This window comes from Notothenia coriiceps, unplaced genomic scaffold, assembly GCF_000735185.1.
Source record: "Notothenia coriiceps isolate Sejong01 unplaced genomic scaffold, NC01 NC01_scaffold00037246, whole genome shotgun sequence".
Lineage (NCBI taxonomy): Eukaryota > Metazoa > Chordata > Actinopteri > Perciformes > Nototheniidae > Notothenia > Notothenia coriiceps.
The window spans coordinates 13,671,183-13,699,117 of NW_011369947.1; the positions used below are offsets into that span (position 1 = coordinate 13,671,183).

The 27,935-nt window shown below is 44.7% G+C and overlaps 1 protein-coding gene across 1 annotated transcript in view; it reads left to right on the forward strand.

Annotated features, from left to right (window-relative positions):
* The first annotated feature begins 513 nt into the window (after positions 1 to 513).
* The window catches only part of LOC104966451 (extracellular sulfatase Sulf-2), a 48,791-nt gene continuing 21,369 nt past the window's right edge, over positions 514 to 27,935 (forward strand). Inside the window, exons 1-8 of the mRNA XM_010795637.1 lie at positions 514 to 626; positions 22,227 to 22,490; positions 23,213 to 23,452; positions 23,555 to 23,706; positions 25,165 to 25,233; positions 26,100 to 26,166; positions 26,790 to 26,924; positions 27,282 to 27,376. Coding sequence (XP_010793939.1) covers positions 22,292 to 22,490; positions 23,213 to 23,452; positions 23,555 to 23,706; positions 25,165 to 25,233; positions 26,100 to 26,166; positions 26,790 to 26,924; positions 27,282 to 27,376 — 957 coding nt within the window. The 5' untranslated portion in view covers positions 514 to 626; positions 22,227 to 22,291. The remainder of the gene's footprint in view (positions 627 to 22,226; positions 22,491 to 23,212; positions 23,453 to 23,554; positions 23,707 to 25,164; positions 25,234 to 26,099; positions 26,167 to 26,789; positions 26,925 to 27,281; positions 27,377 to 27,935) is intronic.

A 27,935-nucleotide genomic window follows, 5' to 3' on the forward strand; every position in this document is an offset into this window, starting at 1 on the left:
GTTGTGCCTTCCCTCCCCACCCTTGCAGCATTAAGATTGATCCCTCGTTCCCTCCCATTCCTTTCTTTCTCACTCTGTGTGCCTCTGCCTTTATGAGACTGTGAATAGGTGAAGCTCACTGGCTCCAACAGATGGCCGGAGCTACCCTGTTACACTGTCTCTCACACACACACACACACACACACACACACTACTGCCCCGTGAATCAGAGCCTAGAGAGAAAGAGAGGAAGAGGTGAATGTGGCAAGGCGAGAGAGAAGGAACAGGAAACAACACAGTTAGTGGGTCAGTGAGGAACAACAGACAGGGAGGAGGATGGAAAAGGAGAAGGAGCGATAGACAGCAGGAATTAACTAAAAGAGGAGAGGACACATGCTGGAAAAGGGAGTGAGAGCAAAAACTGAATTGTAGATTGAGGGAGCCTTTCTCCTCCCTCTTTCCCTCCCTTTTTTATTTATCTCATGTGAAACCACGCCTCCCTCTTTTCACTTGTCAGTGCATCTATAACAGTGAGCTGTCTGCGCCGGGCTGCATGGGGGGTGAGACGAGCTCCTCACTCTGTCAGCACACACTCCGCATCTGAGCGGACCGGACTGGACTGGATGCTACTGGACTGACCAGAGCAGGTGTGTGAATTTGTGTGTGTGTGTGTTTGTGTGTGTGTGTGTGTGTGTGTGTGTGTGTGTGTGTGTGTGTTGGCGATAGATGTCAGAGAGCAGCATGTGTAGCCCTCAGTGTGTGAGCGCTTGTTCCTCCGCAGGACTTGCTTCCAGAGTAGCATATCTAGAGGGTACAGTGCTGAAGCTTTGCCCTAGTTTACACTTGAATGCTCCTATCCTTTCTGTTCGCCTCTGAGATTTATGCATGGAGTCCCTAACGGCGCACCTCATAAGGGTTAAAGAAATATGCTGAGATCAGATGCACTGGACTCTTTAAAGGAGTATCTGGCTTTGAGTCAGAGCAGTGTGGACAGAAGCTGCTCTATATCTGGTGGAACAAGTTGGTAGTTTTAGGCTGGACTCTGTCGACATGTGCTGTGTCGCCATTAGTTTTTTTTCCCTGACTTATAAAGGGTGTTTGCGTTTGTACACAGTAGCATCCTTTAGTGGGGCGTTACATTACATTGTGTTCAAAATCCATTTTCTGAAAGTAGCCAGTGCAGATTTCACAGCTTTTAGGTGTGGTGTTGAATCCAATTTGTGATTAGTTCTCTTTGTCTTCCTGTTTCACAGCCTGTGGTGTTTTGAAATATGGAACATTCATTGTCTCAGCATTGCTTTGTTTTTACTCAGCCGAATAAAATCCTTACTGTTGCTGAATATTTGTGTCTGTTTAAAATAAGAGCAACAACAAAAACGGTGAAAATATTACTTTTTTAAAAGGCAGGACCGTCTCAGTTTTGGATTGTTTACCTTAAGAGCACCTTAACGTAGAGCTCCAAGAGGAATCCGGCACACAGCGTTCATTCAGGAGTCGCCATTTGAACAGTTGCAGCTGCTGCTATACTGTGCAGCCGGCACGGCTTTAGCCTATGAAGCCAAGTCAATGTACTCACTATCAGTGTTTTGTCAATCTCTTTATGGGTCAAAGGCTGTGTCATCAACAAGCGGCTGTTAAGAGCAGCAGAGCGGATGAAGGGGGGCGAAAACTGACCTACAGGCTAAAATATTTATGATGGAGACAGCTGAACGCCCCTTGCTGTTTGTAGCGATATGGCTGGATGGATGAAAGAATGCAAAGATGGAGGGATGGGTGGAAAGTAAAGAAGATATTCAGAGATATGTTCTTTAAGCATTCATTATTTATCACAGCGCACTCTGCCATGAAGCTCAAACCCCCAAATCAACTGGCCTATTTTCTCACTGAGAGGCCAGTGGACTGGAGGAAGATGCACCTGCTTAGTCTACCTGTCAGCCAGTCCCAGGGCATGTGGAGACTGCACACACACACACACACACACACACACACACACACACACACACACACACACACACACACACACGTACACACTTACACTCATACACACGCTTACACCCACATGCGCACACCCGTATCTAAATAATGTTTTGATTTATATTCACACAGTAAGCCTAAATGCATGGTTACCGTCACTAAAGTATTGGGAAGTGCACCAAAATCACAGTCACTTATTTCCACTGCATTAACCAAAAATACAATTGGTGCACTCACCCTGCATGAATTTATGCTCAACACACACACACATACTTAAACACCCTTATTACAGCTTTTAACCATTTTATTTCTCCCGCATCTTTTTTTCAATCTTGTTCACAGACTCTTTCTGACACACACAAAAAACACACACACACACACAATCCTTGGGAGTAACGACCTTGAGACCTGTTGATGTTGTTTTCAGCAGCCGTGCATGGAATACATTAGAGGCCATGTGGGACTCGAAAATGGGGCGCTTGACATTCCGTTTGTAAAAAAAAATTGCTGGAAAATGTGCATGAGGGCTGGCGATGCAGACGGAGGGAGACTCCGCCATGAATATGTATTGTATGCTAATGCCGCACGCCGAAGCTGTTGATGAAAGCTGTTGATGAAAGCAGAGGACATGTTCCCCCATCGCCACCCTCAGGAGGAAGTGCTATCGACAAAGCCATTGTCGACGCATTTCTGGTCGGGCAGCAGCGCGGTGACAGGTGGCAGATATCGGTGACAGCAGCAGCCAAGGTGACATGGCTCTATGTTCCCCTCACCGCCGACTTGACCTTTTGTGGTTAGACACAGCGAGGTTGGTCCAGAGGGCCCTACAGCTAATGTCTCCCATTCGCATCATTCAGCCCCTTTCAGAGCTGCTTCCTCCACCTGCTCCCCTCCACTATTGATTCACATTTTTTGTTTAACGATAACAGATAACAGCAGTCTAAGAAAGACTGAAATAGTCGTGACGATATATTCTTTTCCCCGGTAGAACAGTTGAAGCACTGAAAAAGAGAAGATCCCATAAAAGCTGACGGAAAGAGATATTTCAATACGTCTTGACTTAATCGTATTGCATATCATTCTGCCAAATACCCTCACAAGTCTTTACTCCAAAAATAAAGATAGCTGAGTTTCCGGGTGCTCATACATTATATGTCACTGGTTAAAAAAAAGGAGAAAAAACACAAAAAGTCCTCTTAGCAACAATTAAATACTGTCATTTATCAGCGTTTCTGGTGCATGATTAATGTAATTGTGCTGCTTCAATAGATATCTATATTGAAATGCATTCTCATACATTAAGTAAGTAGTCACACACTAATCCTGATTACATTTATTCATGCATTTTATCTTAAAACTTGGGAACATAACTCCAACACACGTTAGAAGTATCCTGACAGTGGGTAGAACTGGCATGCTGAGTCCCTGTTCATCTGTAGGCCTATGTATGAGCTGCTTTTAACAGGTCCTGCGATGAGACGGCATCAGACATCAGTGTGTAAATCTCGCTGCTGCTGCTGCTGCTCTCAGCTCTAATGATAGCGAGGCACAGGGGCGCTTTGACTCCACCTATCAAACACTCCTCTCAACAGTGTGCGGAGAGCGCAGAGCAGGTTACGGCTGATAGGAGCAAATAAGGAGAAGCACGTTGCCAGGTGTTTAGAAGTGCATGTGATTGTGTGTGTGTGTGTTTGTATGTCCTGTTTCTCTGTACACAGTGTGATCCCCACGTGTGAACAGCTATTGGACTGCGGTGTGCGAGTTCAATCAGATTTCAATCTCTTCCCTCTATACGTCTGAGCTGAAGCAGCGGAGGTGCCCCATGGGGAAATGTAATTATACCCTGCAGGCCACAGAGTACAGGCTTCACTGCCCCATCCGTCTCAGGAGATACGGCGGATAAAGGCCTCTTCTCACTTGCAATACCAAACGGCAGAGATGTCACTAAAGCCCTTCTATATTCTCAATTTTGGTATGAAATCCAGGATCCAATCTCCTCTTCTAATCAGCTTTTAGATCCCGGGGTTATCTGTGTCCTTTTGCAACAGTTTTGTTACAGTTGTGAATAATTTATGACAGAATTAACTGCCGTTGCTAAGAGCAGTGATTGGGAGATTTTGGAGCACAGCCGAAATCTGACTTCAGTTCAAAGCAGAGTTTATATTTGTCTGATAAGCAAAGTCCTCTCACAACGGGTGTAATTATCGCCATTATTACTGTCATCTGTATCTCGAACCACCTGAGTTCCTCACATGTGGATTTTAAGTGTTTTTATTGATCAATATGCTTTAAACTCCTTCTGTGCTGTCTTTTATGACCCCGTGTCCACTGCTGCTCGCCATTGGTTCTCAGTGAGGTGCGTGCTGAGATGGTGTGCATTAGTGAGGCCAAACAAACAGACACACCCCACTCTCCTGGATTTAGGAAAACAATCAATGAGAGCACTCTGATAACAGCAGTTTAAGTGGCCCATTGATGTTACGATTAAATGAATGCAGGATGTAGCGGTGGTGGTACAAACCAAATATAAACAGATTATTTTCTGTGCTGGAATTCTTTTCAAATATACAAAACATCGGCCGAAGCCGTCTGCTCTGTTCAGGCTTATAAAGCGAGAAGAGAAACAAATGAAACAAAAAGAAGAACAATGAAAAATGTAGGAGCACCGAAACAGCGGAGAAGAATTATCAGCAGTGCGCTGTGACTGGCAAGTTGAAAATTGTACCCCGTGAATCTCAGCGTGTCTCCGTTTCATCACGTTGTACTTCGTCATGGTAACTTACCAGAAGTGCATCCGTGCCAGAACACTTCTGTCTTCTTAATTTCTCCGATTTGTTTCACTCCGGCTCTACCTTAATCTTTATTTCTGCCTTCGTCACCCTTTCTCAATCCTTGTGTTTTGGCCTGGTCAAAACTGCAGTTACCCACCCCCCCCGCCGCTCGTGTCCCCCCCTCCCTCCTTCATGCCTCTCCCTCAGGGTGTAGCAGCTATTGTTGTGCCTAATAAGGTTTATGGTATTACAGATCTCTGAAATTGGATTTTCTCACTCCACCAAAGCAGTGGGATTACGAGTTTAAGGCCGGGTGCATCGGGGCACTAGTGACCTGTTTCTGAAATTCTTCTTTTTTCTGACTTCACCCTGAAGGTGGGCAGATCAAGAGATTAATGTGGCAATAGCTCCGGAGAGAGACAGGAAGACTGGCAGACTCCTTGTATCTGTATTAGTTACCTGGCAATTAAATAGATTCTGAGTCAGACAGCTTTTTGGCTCTTACGCCTGGATTTCTGTTTCTCTCACGTCGTCTACTCTCACACACTCCGCTGTGTTTGATCAAACTCTGATCGAATGAATCTTTTAATCTTCCTCGCCCGACTCTCAGACACATTTTCTGCATCCAAAGTAGCCCAATTCATTCTCATCCTCAAAATCTGGCCGCTGGTGAAGCAATTGATTCTCAGCCATGTACAGGGATTTGAACTGTCTACCTCAAGCTTATGTTTAATGAACTGTGGGATTCCTTTACTAACTTTGATGTCCCGTCCCCAAAAAACGACCTGATTACCAATACGAGCGATATTGTTCGGGTGCGGCTGAGCATTACATTCTCCTGGAACTGAGCAGCAGTAGACAAAAGTGAGTAATGAAGAGGGAACGCATTGGAGACGGTGAGCGTTATGAATGCAACATTGAGACGTTGGCAGGAAAGTGGTATTCATTAGGAGTGGTCCATAGTGCCGGCTTAGTGAACTCTTAATTGGGGCAGAGACGGAGCTGGGGATGAGGGATCAATCGGGGGCAGAGCCGGGGTTTCAGCCCCCTGAAATCAATCAGCCTCCTGCCAGACGGGGAGAATGCAGCCAATCAACGAAAACACGGCCTCACACAGCACTCATTTACCCTCCCGGTCAAACCTCATCATGATCGACAGACATTCAATCTTATCTCTGTCGGAGGAGGATGGAGTGGCCTGATTGCTCTTTTTTTCGACGTGGGAACAAGATCCTGTTGCTGGAATGCTTTCGAAATGCCATTACAACCCTGCCAAGGACAGGAACTAATAAAACATGATTCATTAACAAAGGAGAGCTCTATGGCAAGGAATATTAAATGAACCCGTGGCATATTTTTACTCATCTGCTAAAAATAGTCACTTTCTCCTCTTCCTCCTCTTCATCTTCCTCCCCGCCTGGGTAATAGCCGTCTTTCCGCCCTGTCTCTTTTTGATGTATCATCGTCTTATTCACATCAAGGACAAGGCCAGGTGTCGCATTTTCTCTCAGTTGCTCCACGCTTGTCACACTGCCTTGTCACCCACAGCCTTTTCCAATCCAGCTCCCTTCTTCCTCCCCCCTCTCTCCGCTTTTTTATATTAAATCTGTCACTCCTTTTGTTTTAGCGAGAGAAAGGGAAAGTAAATCACTTTTGCCATTTGCAGCCTGAGGTGTCTGCTGAATGCTGCAGGTTTATTTGGATGTCATCTTTGGCCAAATAGAATCCTGTCAAAACAAATGATGTCTCTCCTGGTTTGTGCTGTAGTCGCACAGCTGAAATTCCTCCTGCATGCTGTGTGCAAGGCTTCAAATGTGTTAAGCTATCTATGAATATGCTTCACAGTGAGAAGGAGGCCTTGACAGATGTCTAAGGCTTTTATATTTCTCCAGATGAACAGACGGGCACAGGTGTCCGGCCCCACCACTCTTTGATGCCCATGAGTGGCTGGCAGAGCTGATCGGGCAGAGAGCAGCTGGGGTCGGGGACGTGCCTCGACGGTGAGATGCACTTGAGCTTATAAGGTCCTCCAGTGTATTCTTAGCACATACCAAACGATGGCATTTGTGTGTGCATAGCCACGTTGTTTGGTGAAAGCCGGTTTCACCAAAGACTACATACGGCATATCCATCAGTAGAGGGAGATGAAGGCCAAGATCTCTCAGAGTGGTTATAGAGATGTCAAAGATGGTTTGACTAGGCTCAGATGTTTACACTGACATCTGTCCGATCAGAACATGGATCAGATCAGACAGCTCCACTGCTGTCAACATGTCTTCACAGGCAGACACAGAACAAGGCACTGTTGCTTAAAAGATCCCGACTAGAGGGAGACTGTGGTGGAAAGAGCTGGGAGAAAACAGCTAGTTTTCTGTGCCTCTTGAAGCAGAATAAGGATTTACTTGTCTGCCCTGACTGAAATGAGCAGTGCTTACACAGCTTTACAAACAGAAACTAATTATTATTACCATCGCTAAAAATGTTCTGCAGGGTGAGAAGTAATTATGTTGAAAATGTAGCAATTTTTACTCTATTTCTGGCACATGTATAATTAAACCACCTCCTGAACTGCCGCCTGTTCCCTCAGGCGTTCCAACATCAGTCAAATATGGATTTTTACCTTGTGCAGAATACCATGTGGACTAACATGACTTATGTGGTTGTTTATCTCCACTTCCTACAGTTTGTCAGTGTCCTAAAACAGATGTGTCATCATCCTCAGGGGTGAGTGGGAGGGAGTGGCATCGGGACTCAGGAAAGGCTTATGGTGTTTGTTAGGGAGGACAGAGAGAATATAGGCCAGCATCAGGCAGGGAAGACGCAGAATGCGTACAATATTCATAGATTTAGATATGAAACAGTTTGAGCTCCTAAGTGGAAGTTGCACATATTCCAAGTCTTCATCCACTGTGTGTTTGCTTACAGAACTTGGCAGTCGAAGGCTGATCTCTGTGGGAGAAGAGCACATCAGAGGCAGCTTGTTTAGAAAGGAGAGGAAGGTAAGGTCCTCATTCTGCCCTCTGATTTCTCTCTCACATAAGGAGAGTTGACTCGCATGTGTGGACGGATGCACCTTTCTGTTATGTTGCTGTAGGTTTCTGTATTTGTTTTTCCTATGGGAGCAAAGTGCCTGATTACGCAGAGCATTTTGCATATCTACCTATTTATCTACCTTTCAACCTGTCTGGGTATCACAGACTAAATTCTGATAATTATTCCCTGTTACCATGGATTCTACCGACCTCGGAGGAAACAAACGCAGCGTGCTACTGTTTACAGCGCTGGTTTATTTACTGCGGGGGAAAGATATGTTACCTCCAGAGGCAACTCGCATCACATCACACTGCTTCAGTCTGTCTCAAACCCACATCTCTTCATTTGATCCACCTGCCAGTGATTAGCATCTCATTCTGCATGAAGAAAATAATGGTTCTTTTTGGCCCCGCTGAGATAGAACTGATGATCAAAAGAAAGTTGAGGGTGTTATGTTGTGTGGACACAGCAGATGCCCCCTCAGTGGTCGTCAGTCCAAATGGTAATTATGAAGAGGAGGGAAAACAGAGTGAAATGGTCGATGCATAGAGATTTCATTAGAATTAACAAGAAAGCTATAAACGCTGCATTTTTAAATCAATAACAACGGCAAAAGTGGCTTTGGGCTATCCTCATGTCCCCACCGAACAGGTAAACATGAGTTTTATGTTTGGATAAGAAGTTTTTAGTGAGCAATGAGTTTTTAGAAAAATTGAAAATGCATTTGTGCTAACACTGTTTTGAAAAAGGCAATAAATCTGCACGATGCGGACACGTGGCCACTTACCACTGTCCTGCTGGCTGTTTACCAGTAACATGCTCGTGTTGCTGGCTGCGATCGGGGCGTCCTGTGTGAACAGTTGGATGGCAGCAGATGAAGCAGCTCTCCGCACATGTGGGCATATTATGTACACAGCTGTGCACAGCTGACTCATTATCACTTGCGAAAACATCAGTATGCACGACTGTAATTAACTCTTCTCTTTGATTAACAAACAACGGCGCTACAGACAGCTCCTAATATAGCTCTGATAGTTGAGGGTTTTGTTTGTGGAAAAAGACAAAACATGTCTGACCATGTAGCTGTTCTCCTCACGGAGCACAACTGTGATTTTCCTTCTTGTCTTTTTGAAACTCGCAAGAGCAGGCAGGTGAATGATATGTCTTTGTTGAAATATTCTGTTTGAGGACCCCGCTCCACTTCAAAACCGTGAGGACAGCATTTACCTCTCCCTTTTTTCTCCTCTTCTTGCGGGCCTTCGGCAGTGCGGAATAAACCCCAAAAGTCTTCAAGAAAAACTCTTCAAAGGAGCAGTTCATCTGCCGAGAGAAGACCTCATCAATTCCATTTTCTTCTTTTAAACCACTGTCCCCTCCACAGAGCTCCGGTTGTTTACGACCAGCCTGTTTCTTCTCCATTCCTTGCAGCTTGTTGCATAAGATGCTTTTGATTTCTTGTGAGTGACGAAGGGATATTTTCCCCAAACACTTAGTGAGATCGGCCTGTTGTCGGGGGCAATGTCTCCCTCAGACTGATTCCTCACATGTTCTCTGTTGAACATGTTGCACATTGCAGAGCTCTGGGAGCATTTTCCTGACCCTCATTTTCCACATCAGCGAGACAGGAACTGCCAGCTTGCTTTCATGCCCCGGCTTGCCTTCTGCCCACTGATTAGAAGTCAAATATTAAAGTGCACTGTTGTGAGCTCGGCTTAATTGATTCTTTCCGCCGGGTGCACACAGAATGGGCTGACAGCAGGCGATACCAGGCTTTGTCAACATCGGGCACGCTGCCTGGCGCTCAGGACGGCACCCCAATAAAGCCCCCTGTGAGCGTGCCAACCTGCGGCGCCACACACAGAGAGGCACTCAGCACTCCGACCAAGCTTTATAGTAACAACTCTGAAGCAGCTCATTCTTTTGCTGTGTGTCAGCTCCCTTCGGCTGGCTGGGAAGTCGGCTCTCTATTTGTAAAGAAGTAGCAGGCTAAGAAGAAAGCGTGTATTTGTGTGTGCGTCTCTACATTTGAAAAAAAATCTCTCTGCCCACTTACATAACCACTCGGCAAACTTAAGCTATCTGGGGCGACGGTGCTGAAAAGAGGTCTCATCTGACTTCCAAAAAAGTATTTCTTCTCTACCGATCCCCAGCTCTCCTGCCGTTCCGATAATTGCTTTAATAGCTTTTTAAAAAACATATTTAACAAGGAGCTTACCAAACACAGAATGGCAACAAGCCTGTCATCACTGCCCACACTGCAGAGACTGAATGGCATCTGGTGGAGATATATTATTCCGGTTGAAGCCTCATATATTTTCCTTGTAACGTCTTACCCTCCCTTAACTACAATGTAGAGATAATTAATTGTTTCTCTGCCGCAGTAAAAGAGTCTCCTCCATAGGCCGAGACCGTGTATCTCCATCCCTCTTGTCTGCTTACACCGTGAATTTACTGGGCATTTTATGTGTGTCTTGAATTGGCTGGACTCCCCATTTATTTTTTATGCGTTTCTTCTTCACACGCAGGAGAGCACAACAGCCATCTTGGCGCTATACGACGCTCATTAAGTGCAGACATGCATCCACGACGCTTCTCTCATGAATCTGATTGACCTTCTCGCTCGGTGCGATCCACAGTAAAAGGTTATTAAACCCCCCCCTACCTCACCCACCCGGTGGTTGATAATCTGGCTACACCCCCCCTCCTGCCTGATGCTTAATTTTCCTTTTGAGCTGATAGGAAGGTGCAAAATGAAGGTTTGAAGGTGCAGGAAGGTGGGGGTGGGGGTTCAATTGAGGTCAGCTGGCCGCTGTTGCAGTAATTACACTATTTGTAAAATGGGGCCTCGCTCTGCGCTCTGACACAGCACTAATTGCAACGCAAGGGTGCCAAACTTGATCAAGGCGCTGCTAATTCATGTTTAATAAAAGAGAGAGGGGGAACACGGTGAAGGAAGGTGAAGAACAGGGCGAGCAGGATACCAGCGGGGTTGTGTGGAGAACATTTTGTAAGAGGACATAATCACAACATGTACCCGTTTCAAGCAAATGCAGTTCTTGAATTTTCCCCGTTACATTTCAGTGTGACCAATCGGCGGCGCAGTGCTGGAACGGCTTCAGTGGTACAGGCGCACTGAAAAGTAATCACAATGTGCTCTCCCCCGAGTACTGGGCAGGGTTTCATTTCCACCTCCATACTCCCAGGAGAGGTCCAGGGGCTGAAGGGGGGGTCATGATCACAACACAGGGAGGAGGCCGACATCTGGCTGCCTGTCTGACAGAAACCTAATGGGGGGCTAATAGGAGAGAGTGACATCTCAGAGACCACTGCTGTGACCTTGACATGAGCCTGTGGAGGCAGGTAAAGAGGAGGAGGAGGTGAAGTACCATTAAAGAGGGTGACAGGCAGGTGGTTTGAATATATTTGTCTTTTATCCATTACTTCTCTTTCTGTTTATTTGAACTTCACTTACCTCCTGTGTCCAGTTAGTGATCCTACAGAGAACTTCAGCACAAAGCAAAGAGATGTTGTTTTCTCTCTCCTGTGTGTGGGTGGATGATTCAGTTAGTTCAGTTTGCATGTGCGCGGGTGGTGCTTGCGTCAGAATAAATTTTGTTTGAATATTTTTTCTTTAAAGTGTTACTTTCCTCACTTTGTTGTTATTTCTCTTAACTGTTTGATATGCTTAAAGCACCTTTCTGTGTGTACGGCTGATAAATTATTGAGAATATACTTGATCTTTTTATTATGACAGACTGAAACTGAAAGATTTTTTAAAACTCCAAATCGCTTTCAAGTTTCAATTATGTTCTTGTAAAGTCAACAGCCAGTAGTATTTGATGACTTTGGAGACTGATGAGTCCTTACACAGTTACGTTTTGTTTCAGCTGTTGCAAACCAACTTCATCACCACTGCAATCTGAACCTCTTTAAAGTTCAAGGGCAGTACATAGGTAACCAAAGCTTTTGCACGTGACTATTTTAGTAACAACTCATTGCAACCACTAAGATTCCTCCTGACATTTTAAGGATTTCACTTTTGTACTTGAGATTGTCTTGTGCTTGTGACTACAGATTGTGGGCAGTATGTCTGTCTCAGTGACACAGATCATAGGGTCAGGTCTGCAGGGACAGCGAATGAGCATCACACACAGTAAAGGGGAGAGCCACTACAGCCTGATCAATCTGAGCTCTCATTAAAAGGCTGCCAAGCCATTTGCAACCCGATACAATATCAATATTGTGGTACCACCGAGAGACCTCCAGAGCTGTTAGGCAAGCCGCTGGCAGCTTAACTGTCATTACCGGGCAGGCAACATGCCAGAGACCCCCTTCATGGACCACTTAGGCTCCCCCCTTGGTCCCAAACACAGGTCAGTGCAGACAGATGGGCTGTCTGGGCATCTGTCCAGGGGACAAGGCAGAGAGAGATGGATTCTGACCTGTAGAGGAGGAGACAGCTTACGCTCTCTCACAATACGGAGGGAAGATGTGGGCTGTGTGTGTTGTTACAGTTACACATCACTGCGGTTTCACCTGGGGCTTGTTTGTTGGCCGTGGGTGTTTTTCTGTCTTGGTCTTTTACCATGCATGATTACAAGAAGCATCGCACATGTTTGTTTTCAAACCAAACTAAAGACAATGAGTTTTCAGTTCCAAACTCCCTCTCTGAACTTTGTAGGTGTTGGTTTAGGTACAGGAAATCTGCTCTGGGTTTTGGCACATATCCCAAGGTTCCTGCTGGGAAAAACCACGAGCACTGAATGGCGCTCTGTGGTGATTTCTGAGCAAAGCAAATGGGGGGAATATAAGTGGCCTTACATAGAAAAGCCTCTGTAATTCAGATCATTGTGCAAAGGTCTCCCCTCTGTGCTCCGGTCTTAACCCCCTGTGTGGTTCCGATAGGGGAGGGAGGGATCAGTGTGTGCGTCTCTAAACCCCCAGTAATCTGCCGACAAAAGGGCGAGGAGAAAGCCAGCCAGAGAGAGGTAGGGGGGTTAGGACAGAGAATGGGCGGAGTGAAAAAGTAAAGAAGTGGTCGTCGCCTCTCCAACCCCCAAGGGTATGCTTAACATCGGAGAAGATGGTCCTCGCTGTGCCCACAAACCCCCACCATCGAAGGATGAAACAACCCTCTGCTGTGTAGGGCCCCTTTGAGCAGTCAAGAGCCTTTGTTTATCAGTCAAGTAAAAGAATCCCAAGACCATCGGTGTGATCACTTCTTCCGCTGCTCGACTCTAAGCGTATTGATTTATCTGGGCTGTGATTTATTCAGCGGGTTGGCTGCAGATGTTTACTGAAAGTTGAAACCGATATTGTCTGTAATCATCATTAAGTCAGGCCATTAGGAGGAGTCCCCAGTGCAGGTGCTAATTTGATGATGGGAGAGAAATGGTATGTAATTAAAACACAACAAATGACAGCTTAAAATCTATGAGTCCTGTGGAACATGATCTAATTTAACACAACGCGTGCGCAGCTTACAAACTAGATGGATAATGCAATTATCCGAGCAGATTGAATATCACTGTGTGCATCCCAATTATGTTTCTCTTATCAAGCTGTTTTTGTTTTATGTGGGTCTTATCAGATCATATTTTAAGTGATGTTTCATTGCGCTCCAGTTACGCAATGTCATGCAGAATTCATTTGGATCAAACGAGGGCTCAGTGAGGTGTTGAAGTCGGTGGTACAATTGGCCCCGGCTGACTTGCCTGTAATCCATTTAGCTGAGATGTGACACACTGTAGGGGGGCTTTGCCTCTGGTCAATAAGTGCCAATAAGGAACAGCCATCACTCAGCGGGCTGCCCTGTCCACCAGCTTGCTCACTTGTTTCAGCTGTCAACCTCTGACTCAAAGGAGCTGGGAATTGCGCCGCTCTCTCGGACGCACCGCGAATGGCTTTCCCATGCAATCCTCAATGGGACAGGAAAGGCACGCACACTCGCAGACTGCAAAGCAGGCGCATTTCCCTCTGACATCAGAATAAACCCATCTGAAGTGAAAACAGCTACGTATTTACAAAACACCATTGACAGTTGCTCATTCTCCCCGTTTTAAACCCCTGGAGGTGGGGCTGTGGGGGGTTGAACTGAAGACGGGGACAATCGGGTCTCTGTTTGTGTTTTCTCTAACACCTCCGTGTTCTCTTTGGGCTCTGTTGGAGCGTACTGCAAGGGTGCAGGGAAGGAGGGGGGGGGGCCGTGACCCTGCCGAAAAACTCTGACTGAAGCCCTTCAAAAAAGCCTACAGACCACCGCGCTAGCCCTACATGCCTCTCTGTTGCTGCTGGAAACAGAGCGAGAGCGAAGTAGACGTGTTGATGAAAGGGAAAGCTAGCCTCTTGAGAGATGGAGACCAAATCCAGTGACCAAAACCTCCTCACTGCAGAAGGTTTTGATGTTGTTCAGTATCAGAAAATCTGAATCAGAAGTAGTAGGTTAGAACATACAAAGACTTGCCCTTGGTGTATATGGTGCATACATAAACACAGACAAAGAATGTTAAACTGTTTTTAAAAAAAAAAGAAGATTATAACAAATATAGAGAAATGTATTTACGTGAAATATAAATAACGACGTACAGTTTTTAATATGAGAAATTATTTGTACAAATGGGCAAAATGTCCAGCGTTGTTACTTGTGGTGTGGCTGAAGTCCAAGCTGCAGTCCAAGCTCATTACAAATAATATCTTCACTGTGTTAAACCTGCTGTTGGTGATAAACAGACAGGCAGTAGCTGTGTGATGTCCCACTAGTGCTGTCAGGGCCAAACAGTATCAGAACAATACAACAATACCATGCTGTTCATTTCCTCCAGATTCAGAGATAATTAGCCGAACTCCTGTTCTCTCCTTTTATGTCCCCTTGTTGGAGAGAGAAGTTTGAAGTCTGATATACAGAGTGTGGGTGTGTGTGTGTGTATGTTGCGCTGCCTGCACGTTTGTTTGTGTGTGTGTGTGTATAGGGTACATTTATAGTCAACAGAACAGACCCAGGGAGTCTGTCAGAGCTCTTTGTTCTCAAGCGAGAACACATCATGACTGGCTCTTTTGTCTGAACTGACAAATCATACAGTCTTTCTTTACGTACCTCTACTTCTCTCTGTCTCTCTCTCTCTCTTTTCCTCAGCCTCTTATTTTTTCAACTAAACCATTCAACCGGCATCCCATCACTCGCACCATTTACAAAGATAATGGACCCTGTGGATTATAGAGTTGCAGAGATGGAGATGATTTGTCTTCCCCGGGTGTGGACCAAGCTAAGTGTGTGAGGGTGAATTTCAAAGTGTTAGGTGACCAGAAGATGACTTCGGAGGACCTTTTCTTACTGTGTGTCTTTTCATTTCTAATTCAAAAGGGTGCTTGTTTATTGACCCATGTTGCTTTCACTTACATACTCATTACTCACAGTTGGTGTCAATCCAAAGGCATTAAACTATGACGAGTTCTCTCCTCGGTTCAGGCCAGGAAAGTTCTTCACTTACTTTGAACTTAAGCCACATTCTAACAGAATGGAATCTCTTGACTCGAGTCTCTTGGAAGGCTTTTTTTGTTTTACATTCGCATACTTGGTGCCTACACATATTTTATACTACCTCGTTTGGGCTTCCAAGCTAGTTTTTATGCGATACTAGAAAGTAACCCCTGATTCTTCAGAGGGAATTTCCACTAGAATCATCCATTGCCTGACACGAGACATCTTGCACAATTCACCATATTTAAATAAGCTACCATTAATAGTGGCCACAATTTATTCACTGACATGACCACGTATATTTTTTTAATGGCAGCCTGCTTAAATATGCCATGTTCCATAAAAAAAATACAGACGTTCTTCTGTTTGGTTGCAGAGCAGTACTAGAAAATCTGGCATAAGGCGAATGGTTTTAAATCTTCATACCAGGAGTGTACATTTACCTTTGACCATATGATGCTAAATCTAGGTGGGTGAGATATATAAGCAATCTGAATGTGCATGTAAGATCAGATGATAGCGTGTGTGTGAGTGAGTGAACTTGGCAGCCAGAACACATCTCAGCTTCACCTTTTTTCTCAGGGCAACAGACATACTGCAGGATTAATGATGTGTTAAGTGCTAAAATTACACTCATTCATTTTCACTGTTAGGGCGGGACATTCCACATGGATTTAAAGGTTAGGGAGGAATATCATTTATAAACAAGGAAAGAAAAACGATGGCATAGGCAAACAGTTTACAGTTACTGCAGAAAGAAAGATCACTCACCTGAGACTCCTCATCGCAGCACAAATCTCCTTCTCTCACTTTTAAAGTCCGACCACGGCTCTTTGTGTCTGCGTGTGTGACAGAAAATAGCTTTGCAGGTTCTGACTGTCATCTTAAATGTCTGCAGAGTGCCGAGCTTATCAGAACCTGAGGGAAATCTAAATTAAATCTTCCCGGTGAATGGGATCGCCCTTCACTTTATCTCTTGTCATTAAAGTTAGTTATTAGGAAGCCACATTTTTCAAAGAATGTGTAAGCACTCTTTTAAACCAAAGAGCGTTTGGAGAGCTTTTGAATGTGAATGCAGGGTTATCAGCCAGCGACTGGAGATGTTTGAAGAGACCGTGCTGACCTGTCAAAGGAGCCAAGGTTTTAGATGTCATCGAACCAACATTCATAATTACTAAACTGTTGTTCACAGTTCATCTGTAGAACATTCTGGAGGCATTTGTACTGCCAGGATGCTTTAGGCATCTGACATCAGTAAACTGTCCTCTCCTGATAAATGTTAGCATTGGATGCTAATAATAACTCCAAACTACCCATGGAAGGTAGCAGGAATGTTGTTACGACACAAACAAAAGTTAAGGGGTAGAAAACATGGTAGGATTTTGTAAACCAAAAACTAATAGAACAACAGTTCATATTTACAAATGACCCTTTAGCAATGATTTTAGTTTGGTTTAGAAAGGGGTTGCTTATATTGTTTAACCTACAGGGATTTGTTTTTGCATTAATTGTGCTCCTATTGCATTGTTTACATCTACTGTCTGCAGGCATCTATTTTCACACTACCTGTTTAGAAAACCAAATACAGAGCCACAAGGGAGTTATTTCTGGACTCAACTGATCCTTCGACAACTGACAACACGGCTCCAAGCGAATAATCAATTGGCTCCATGTCTGCCTGCTTTGTGTTTCATCCAAGTTCAACCAAGAAGGTGATGGTATGTCAGTGTCCACAACTCCTTTACATTGCTCCCAAGTTGCCAAAAAAGTATTATTACAGAATTCTCAGTCGTACCTTACTTATCGGGTCAATGAGCCAAAATGCTTGTATGGGTCCATTTAAGCAGGAGATTGACTAACCTGATTGAGAATAAGATTTTGCTGTGTAGTTTCTCCATATAGTTGTGGTGGACCAAAGATTTGCAAGCAGAGAATGATAAACCAAGGATAGCAACAAACCATGGCTCCTTATTATCATGAAAAAAGCATTCCATACTGTATTGAGGATTGCAAACCCCTCCTTCTACCGACACATACTCAAACCCATGCAAACTCGCACATAAACTGCTTTGAGGGAAAGTTACTCTCACATAGATGCATGCCGTAACAGAATTTGCATTTGAATGCCAACTTTTGTTGGTAAATTGAAGGGTCCTTGGAGATTTTGCACATTCTGTTCAGAGCTAGGCAGGCCAATGGGAACAAAGTCACACATTAGCAAAGCCCTGCCAGGCTCAATTATGACCAAAGGGATTGGCTTGATAGTGTTGCTGCGAGCTACATTCAGAGCTGGATGTGTCTATTTAAACTTTCCTCTCCACTTCCTTTATGTTTTCCAGCAGTTATTGGCAAATTCCTGCATACAGAATGAAGCAGAGGAGATTCGGAGGTTCTCTGCTAGCGATTTCTGTTTAATTCAGTGCTACTTTGTAGGGAAGCATCGGTCTGTGGATCTAGTGTTCATGTTTGCGAAAAATCCATCTGCAACGAAAGTGCTCAGGCTTTGTTCTATCCAAACTATATGCCTCCTGGTTTTTCTTTCTAAGACTCTCCGTCTTCTCCTCTCCATCTCTCTCAGAACATTTGGAATAGAGAATCCGTGAGTCTGGCTTCAAGCATGTGGGCTTTCTCCTCCATATTTCATATGCATTATGAGACCCAGCTGATTAAATTGCAAGTGAACGCCATGACTCGTCCTCCTTCAATATGTAATAAATGTCTTTTTTCCTCGGTTTTCTCATATTCCGTCTGTCGGTTTCGTGCCTTCTCAGGAGGATGAATCAGACTTTATGCATGTTTCAAGGCCTAAGGTGTTTTCTATAGAGGGGAAAAGTACCTTAACACCTCTGCAAAGTCTTTGTGAGATTTATCAAGCACTCTCTCCGCTTTATCCTTACCTCGCCTGTACTGTGAAACTTGAAGTACAGCAGCGTGTCGTCGGGCAGTGCAACATGTCTGTCTGTCTATCTGTTTGTTATCATCCCTCCACCGTCTCACCATCATGCCCACGGTGTGACATGGCCAGCTCTGTTCTCACAGCATTTATAATTCAGTCTTATCAATAAGAGATGGACGGCATTAAGATTTTATCTGGTGATGCAGTGCTGCTGTCTCTGAGAGCCTCTTTACAAGCGAATGACTGAAGAGCAAAACTTTCCCTCTCTGTTCTGACTTCCAGGCATCACTTGGCATTAGGATAACCTTAGACGATCCTTGTTCCTACAATATGCTTTTAGAAGCTGATTCCTTGTGCTAGCTAACTCCCCAGCCCTTCCTCATCCAAGCCCCCAGCCTTTTAATTAGTTTTGCTGACGCTTATATTTACTCATGTTGTCTTGTGCTTCCGTCTAAATGGCACAAATGTATCTTTCAATCCGTGCTATCCGTGCTATCGGGCTGAATCAGCGTTGTTGTTTCGTAGCTCACTTAGCGGAAAGAGCTGATGTGTGCAGAGGTCTGTCAGGAAAACAAGATTTAAATCATCCCAGTTTACACTGACAACATGGATGGCCTTGCATTATGAATGCATACGTGCCATCACACTGTTCATGTGGTTGGAGAACAGCTTGGTTAGTAACTGCTGTTTTCTAATGGTTGTCCATCTCTGTATTTTCCCACACATCTTCAAGGTATAATGGCGTCCGTCTGTTTTGACATACTGGTTTCCTCTTTTTTCTCTGCGGTTTAATGTAGCATCTGCCACCCGGAGAGATAAACAATACGGCTAGATAAAAGAGAGAGGGGAGAGCAAACTGGAAAGAAAGGACTGTATGTGTCAGTTAGGGCTGATAAAAGCCTGGAAATCCAATTAGTCCTTCGTATCAGGGAGAAGGAGGAGGCCTCTGGGGAGTGATGTCGGAAGATATCTACCACCGTGGCGTGTCAATAACACAACATTTACATACTATTGATGGATCAGCATGTCGAATCGAGCTGGATGTCTTCTTGTAAACCAAGACTATATTTAGTATTCTTCCTTGACAGGTTGTGCCTACATCAGCTTTTTGAACAGATAAACAACTTTCAAAGGGAAATACTGTACCTCCCACATCGAAAAAAACCGCTCTGAAAGAGGAATCAATGGTCTTCATTTAAACACACTGGATCTATTCACTCTAGATGTCCTGGAATCCATTTTGGGGACGAGGTATTCACTGCTAGTTGCATACAGGTTTATTGTGGATTTCCTCATTGACGGTGTCTTCTTTTCATCCCAAGGCGTAAATGAAGGAAGGATGCAGGCAGGGAGAGAGAATGAAGAATGAGCAAGGACAATTTCAAACGGCACAGCGCCGCGGGTCAGAGCTTATGTGTTCCTCTGGGGAAGAACCTCAGTAGAAAGCCACAGCAAACACAGCTGCTGTTGGACAGTGTTATTGTGTGCATGTAGTGTGTATTTCTGTGTGTAGGTGTGTTTCATGTTTGTGAAAAGCAAGAACACAACAGAGGATAGAGGACATGTGTGGGTGGTTGGTAAGAAGTTAATGTGCACAACCCGGACAACAGTGTAGAGTTGAGATGAACAGGGAGCTTTGTTTGAGGCAGAAGAGCGATGTTTCTCACCTATAATACTAAATAGCCGTTATTAGTTGTCATCATGATCGTGGATTTAAGGTGGAATGGCCCTACTGTACCTCCTGGATGTCATCTATTCATAAACATGATCACCACAAGTAGGTTCAAAATCACAAGGCCTTTAGGGCAGTAATAATTAGTAATGACATTCCTCCATTGGACTACTTTGTTTACTTTGTAACATAATGACATCACTATATAACACACGCGCTTCTATTGGCTAGCGTTCCAACACATTGAACATGATAATCTAATGCAGTGCTTCTCAATTGTGGTCCGCGGACCACTGGTGGTCCGTGAGAGCCCCCTAGTGGTCCGTGAGTATATTGGTAAAATTTCACGTTTTAAATAAATATTTATGTTTTCCGCACTCTCGTGGGAATATCCCCGCAATGGAGCGAGCTTAAGTTTCAAGTTTTCGATAGCATGATATAGCCCAGCGCAACACCTTCATCCCACATGTTGCCATTTTCAGGCGATTTGTAATCTGTTCTAGAAAAACGATGTGATTTTGGATATTTGTGGAGTCAGTTGGTCCGCGAGTGTTTTTTTATTGGTTAAGTGGTCCTTGGTATGAAAAAGTTTGAGAAACACTGGTCTAATGAGACATCTCTAAGCAGTTGACCAATCACAACAGAGCCGGCCAGCTAACCAATCAGAGCAGGCTTGGCTCTGGTTTCAGACAGAGGGTGAAAAGAGGTGCTGCGGCACAGGCATGAGAACAATAAAGAGCTTTTGAACGTTAAAGCATGGAGACATGTCAGAGTAGAGACACAACATACAAATATGAACCTGAAGATATATCCTCTTTAAAGTTTCTTCATTTTATGACAAACATACTTATTTGAAACAAAACCTTTATCTTTCTAAACCAAAGCATTAACATTTGCCATTTGTTTAAAACTGCCTCTGTCACGTGTGGGTAGGTGCAGTTTGCCCATGTTCCCTTGGTTTGCCCACGTCTGAAGCAATATAATGGTAAAGAAAATAACTGATAACGGCCATTCAATAGGCTGATGTCATACACAACAGTTTGTCTCGTTAGTCATCTCTCATCCCATAAATGTTGACAACACTTCAGATTCTGTCTTTAATAAGTGCGACAGTTGTGTATGTGTGTATCGAGGCACAGTGACGTGTGTGTTTGTGTGTATTTGTTCATTTTTCTTGCTTATCCCCATGTGGCACTGTATTCCAGTCGGGTTGTCGTTAAGGTGTTGTTATCCCAACAGAGAGAAGTAGCTGTTGTCTTGTTTTTATTGTCTATATCTTCTGGCCATCCTTGTGGACTCACGCGCACACAAACACACACACACACCCCCACCCTTACCTTACTGACAGTAGGCACACTAATGCTACTGCTTGTAAACTGACTTTATGATTATTGTCACTGAAGTGTATTCCTGCTCTAATTATCTGTCAGGATAAAATAGACAAACAAATTCGGCTTTGGGGTATTGTCCTCTCGTAATAATTGGATATAAAATGGATAGCAAAGAAAAGCTTAATGTTAGAGTTATTTGCTGAGATGTAATAGGCAATGAACATGGATGAACAGTATAAATATTAATAAGTCAAACACTTGTTTCTAATGGTTTATTTTGCTATAACCCTGCAGTCTTTCGATCTTGGCTTTTATAGTAATAGTAGTTAAGGCTGCAGTCCGGATAGTGAGGTAACACTGCCTCGGGTTTATAAAAGCAGTATTTCAGTTGCCACGGTAAACTCAGGGGGGCTTTACTGTTAATGAGGAAGAGCTAGTGGGGAACTAATAGGATTGTAGTGAAATTTGGTGAACTGCATGTAAAGATTAATTATAAAAAAGCTCCATTTAACACGTATTTGGCTCTAATTGTTATGTTAAACTACACAAGGAGAGCAGAAGGTGCACGTTCTGCTCGTCTAGAGGCAGTTTTATTGACCTTGGTGATATTTGCCGCATTAGCATTCACAGTCCTGTTTTTTACAGCTGCTTTATCACTTTTGTTCCACAAGGTATTTTTGAAGTTGTCTACTCTTTAGATTAGAACACATTTTCACTCTGCTCATTGACCCCTGTCTCTCACCCCCTCCTCCTCTGTCTCTGTCCTTCACCTCTGCCCCCCCACACCTCCTCCCACCCCTCATATCCACCCTCACCCTCTCAGGGGGAGGTGAGTCCTGTGCTGGCCCCGGGCCCAGGACCATTAGCCCCAGCTTGGCAGCCATGTGCTCATCACCAGAGATCATTACACCCAGCCAATGACACCACTCTAATGCATCATTAATGATTGATTAACGAGCTGAGCTCAGCCCAAACGGGTGCATTTGTACGGAACAGCACCCTGTAATGGCTGTGCAAGGCTTGCATCTGCTATTTTTCCCCGTGTTTAGTGTGTGTGTATTTTTTTCTTATCATTATGTGTCTTATCCCTCAGGTTGAGGGTGCTGCAGACTCCTTTGAGTGAAACGAAGGACGCGGAGGCGACTGCAGGGAAGCGCGATGGCCGGGCGGGGGCTCTCCGGCCCTCTCCCTATATTCACCCTGCTTCTTGTCCTGGTGGGATTCCTACCTGTGACCCAGGGCTCTGGCCACTTGTCTGGGTATCGCCTGAGGTCGCGCCTGCAGAGGGATCGCCACTTCCGCAACATCCGACCCAACATCATCCTCATCCTCACCGATGATCAGGACATAGAACTGGGTGAGACATTTTCCTCCATGAATCCCTTCCTGTGTGTGTTTACTGTGTGTCTGCCTCTCTCTGTTTGCTTTGTGTCCATGTCCCATGGGTATGGGTATTCCCTGCATGTGTATCCAACAGCATCAGCAAGGGAAAGTCAGCCTAATGCTGCCTCTTGGCACCATAACAGCTGGCCCACTCCAAGTCATGTGCTTGCTTTGCCAACTCCTCCACTGCTGGCATGAAATGAGGGGCAGCCTATGGCTTCCATTGTCCGGGTGCCAAACCCTGGCCATCTCCCATCCCGCTTAAGTCCTTTAGCGGCGTATTGGACTGGAGTGGCTGCATAATGGCCTCTGTGACATCTTTTGTCCTCCTGTGATCGCCAGTGAGAAGGCTCCCATTGAAAAGCAGGAATTTATGGTCAAGCATCTGTTTTCCCAAACAATCACCATCAGCCTGAAAAGCTTTTAGTACACAGGAATCTAAATAGGTTACACTTTACCAAAAAGATTTATTCCCTCATTCACTTTCTCTCATTCCTTTTATTTAAGAAAAATGCTGTTTACCCCGTGTGACTTATATTTATATTTTTCACTCTCTGTTTCCCTTTTAATCTTGTCCAACTGTTTTATATCCCCCTGGGTCCCTTTCACTTCACTCCTTGGCCTCTCACCCTCCTCACCCTTTTTTATAACCTCTCCCCCCTTTTATCTTCTTCTCCCTCTCTTTTCTCCTCCCAGGCTCAATGCAGGCCATGAACAAAACTCGGCAAGTCATGGAAAAGGGCGGCACGCATTTCTCCAACGCTTTCTCCACCACGCCCATGTGCTGCCCGTCGCGCTCATCCATCCTGACGGGAAAATACGTGCACAACCACCACACCTACACCAACAACGAAAACTGCTCCTCGCCCTCGTGGCAGGCTCACCACGAGCCGCACACCTTCGCCGTGCATCTCAATAACTCTGGCTACAGGACAGGTGAGCGCCGCCAGTCTGACACATGGAAGTGGAGGTAGATTTAAACGGGTACTGAGCTCGACGGACAAAGATTAACATACTGCCCTCCCGTTCCCCTCTCAGCCTTCTTTGGAAAGTATCTGAATGAGTACAACGGCTCCTATGTGCCCCCTGGCTGGAAGGAGTGGGTAGCACTGGTGAAGAACTCCCGTTTCTACAACTACACCCTCTGCAGGAACGGAGTACGAGAGAAACACAGCGGTGACTACTCAAAGGTAATTATACATTTCACCTGAGAGATGTCACACCGAGACATGACTGCCTATTTGAAACTAAAGTAGTTATTTTGAGTATTTTTAGATTGCTTTAAAAGAGATCTTTACATTTTAAGCTGTTAACATTAGGGAAACATATGATAACAACTTGCAAAGCATCAGCAGCATTTATAAATGACAATGTTTGTCTCTGCAAAAAGCTTTACACTTCAATGCCTTAAAGAGACCCTATTATGCTTTTTGGGGGTTTTCCTTTTCCTGTTTATTGTGTTGTGTAGGATTTTGTGCATGTAAATAGCCTGTAACGGCTAAAATCCCAAAGGTCCCCCCAGAGGGAGTTTCTCTCCCACACACTCCCCCCCCCTGCCTGAAACGCCTCCATTGGGTACTTTTCCCAGTATAGTTCCGATATAGTTCAGAAAATGTTCGTTCACACCAAAAAAATCCAGAACTAGAACTTAGTTTATGAGAACCTTTCCACCCCCTGTTTCAGTCCCTGCTAGAGAGCAGGTACTTTTGTGGGAGAAAAAGGTTCCCATTTCTGATTGGCTGGGCGGATTGCAAACCACGCCCCGTAAACTTTCCCAAAAGTTATTGTGAAGCCGCCATTTTATGTTCCTCGCATTAGCATTATTAGCATTAGCCAGCGGCAACAACGCAAAAGAGACTAACTTTATTGACAACACAAAATAAAACCATGGGGCGGTGGAGAATGAGGACGGTGTCGGCGTTCTGGCGGATTTACTCGGAAAGGCTTCCAGTAGAACTGCTGCGAGTCCCAGCAGCTTCTACTGAAGCCAGTCCCCAACTCCGGGGGACTCCCGGCCGGGGACGATCGGGGGTCAGTATACGCCGTGAAGTTGTTTGGCGGCCCTGCCAGTAAGACCCAAAGCAGAAGAAGAAGAAGAAGCTGACGTCAGTGGCTTTTAATTTGCCTAACCTCGCATCAGCGACTTATTCCGGTGTGAACGCGATCTGCTCTTTAGTCATCAGGACTAAAGAGTTCTGATGAACTAAGTTCTGGATGAACTAAGTACGGCAAAGTCTTGGTGTGAAAGAGCCTCTTGGTTTACTTCCGTAAACATAATAACAATCAGCATGTAACAATTGCGCTTCTATTGGCTAGCACTCAACAACACAATGTAAGGATAGGGCGGGCATCTAACCGGTTGACAATCCCAACAGAGCCTGCGTCCTAACTAATCTAGACTGGGTTCCTGGTTTCAGACCTGCCTGCAGCACAGGCAAGTATGAACAATTAAAAGCCCTTTTTGAAGATTTAAGCATCTAACATGTTACGTAGAGGACACAAATTACAATATAAAACCTGGACCATGTGCACAATAGGCCCCTAAGGATATAGTAGTTAAACAAGTAGTGCCTTAGTGCAGTAAGGGCACTGGAAGGGCTTTAATCAACCACTGGTTCCTGACTGGACAACGTCTGCTCTCTCCACAGGACCTATCTTGGACAGACATCATTACCAACGACAAGCGTCAACTACTTCCCGCAATGTCTAAGAAGATGGTATCCCACCGTCCTGTCATGATGTGCTGAGCCATGTTCCTCCTCACGGTCCCCGAGATCGAGCCCCGCAGTACAGAACCGCCTTCCCCAACGCTCACAGCACATGTAACGAATAATGCACTTAATCAGCCGACATCCTAACCAACTCCGAGAGTATCCAAATGTTTTGGGAGACTACTGATTTGGGTCGTATTAAGAGCAATAGCAGTCCGGACCAACTGGCCTTCTTTTTTTTTACATTTCACATCCCAGCTATTTGCTCGCATGACTCATCCACACACTCCTTCTCATGTTGAACCCAGAACGACAGCAAATTCATAATCTCAGCTCGGATCTTATCTCTCAACACCGCCTCAGTGGTTCCTCTTGCAGCTTGAGCCTCTCCACTCAACTGCCAGACTTGCTCCAGTTTATTTGGCTGTGTGTTGTTCACATTAGTGCTACCCCTGTAAATGAGTCCCCGGGCTAGATTTGGCACACACTTGTCAGCAGTGATCAAGAGGCATGAATGATGTATGTTTAATGCATAGGTAATGTATATGGGCGTCACAAAAACATTGATCTTTGTCCTACTGGCCCCCTAGGTTTCTGCTTGGCTGTCTTGTGCGCTTGCTAATACAGCGGGGCTGATATTGGCCCTCCAGAGACAGAATCCAAGGCCAGTAATGAGACTGCTAGTTCTGCCCCCTCACTCCAAAACCCAGCTACACCCTTCTCCTGCTTTCATATAGATCCCATCCAGCATCATTAACACTTCTGCCACGCAAGGCTAACACCACACCGAATAATTGTAAAATTCAGCCCAGTGTCGTTTGTTACAAACTTTTATTGCTCTTTCTCCATAAAATTTGCTTCCCCTCGGGCAGTGTAAGCACTTCCTGGCTATTTTCTCACCCCATCTCATCTGCCCTTATCAAGCAAATGAAGAGAGAGGCAAGTAAAAGTGCTCACCTCTTCTGGTGATACAAAACTTCGTCCTCACATTGGCTCTCGCAGGGACGGTCTTTCAACTGAATTAGAGCTGCCACTGTGGGCCAAGCTGTGGAGACATTAGCATTTCTTAAAGTCCAAATCGATACACATTAACGTTAAATATCTTTTCTTCAGGATCCCATTAGCTATTATACAGGAGTGTTTTATTCTCAAATAATAAAGTTCCATTTGGCTCGGAGCTTCATTATGATCAGACCGGGCTCATGTCAGGGCCTATCGATTGCAAGCGCTTTGCATTTCACAAGGTTTCTGTAACGTTCCATTTTAGCTTGTAGTTTTACTGATATTTAGAAAGAAACGAAATAGGACACATAAAAGACGCAGGCGAGTGAACATTGCTGTAAAAAACACTGGTAACTTTCAATAATTTAAATCTTAGAAAATGGAAATCGCATGTGAAAGAGGGAAAGAAAAGCAAACTTATGGCTACTGTGACAGTAACTGAAATGAGGGCTGTGCTTTATGTATCCTTAGGGATTAAAACACTAAAAAATGGTAACTTTATTTCCCAGCGCAGTGAGTTCTTCGTGGTTTAGTTTAAAGTTTTTCTGCCTCCCTTCAAGAACTCCAAGCTACAACTACGCCCGAACCTCGACAAACACTGGATCACTCCGCTACACTTGCCATGAAGCCCGTCCACATGCGTCACCACATGCTGCAGCGCCGCAGGATTGCAGACCCTGCTGTCTGTGACGACAGTGGGAGAAGGTAGCTAAAGCACACGAATAAATATATGCATTTTTTTTTTTTTTTTTTTCTTACACACACACACACCACACACACACACACACACACACACACACACACACACACAACACCACACACACACACACACACAACACCACACACCCACCACACACACATTTTGAATTCTGAAAGTCTCAGTCCTGGGAGATTCTGTGCACTGTTCTGACTGCGGCTGTAAATGTATTCACTGACACACTTGTAAAATTTCAATCTCTATTTCTTGGAACTGGCACAGGAGCTTTTTAAACATCGAGTAAACTTTCCACACAGTGTGAAACTTAAAATGAAATTCTATCCCTCCGCCGTAGCTGTAAACATGTTGGTGGAGAACGGGGGACTGGACAAACCTAAAGTCATTTACACCTTCAGATCCAACGGCTACCAATCGGCCAGTTCGGTCTCGGTGAAGGCAAATCTATGCCTTATGAGTTCGATATCTCGCGATTCCCTCCAACGCTACGAGGACCTAAATGTGGAGCCAAGGTGCCATGTGAGTGACACCAGACTCTTACTTTCATGTAATTATTCATATATTCTGATGTCTAGATGCTGTTTTTCAATATTATTTATGTTAAATTACATTCTTCAACCATTCTTGCTTCCCTGCAAGAAATCCTCAAATAGTATTAAACGTCGACTTGGCGCCGCATGCTGTGACATGGCTGGTGTTGATATCCCTGCAGAAATGGACGGAAAATCTAATCCTCAAGCCTGCTGGACACAGACAGGCCAGTCACTAGGTGACACAACAGTTACTTTACATCAGTTGCTGGCATTTTTACATAAATACAGACAATTCAGAAGGGTAATTCTAATGCCTCAGATTAAATGGAAATAGCAAAAAGAAATTTGCCCGGACATTGTAGATCTTTTAATACTAAAGTTGACTTCTGTTCTTGAGGTTTTTTGGACACGATGACATCTACAACCCAATATGATGTGGAACGTCCACATTCTTTCAG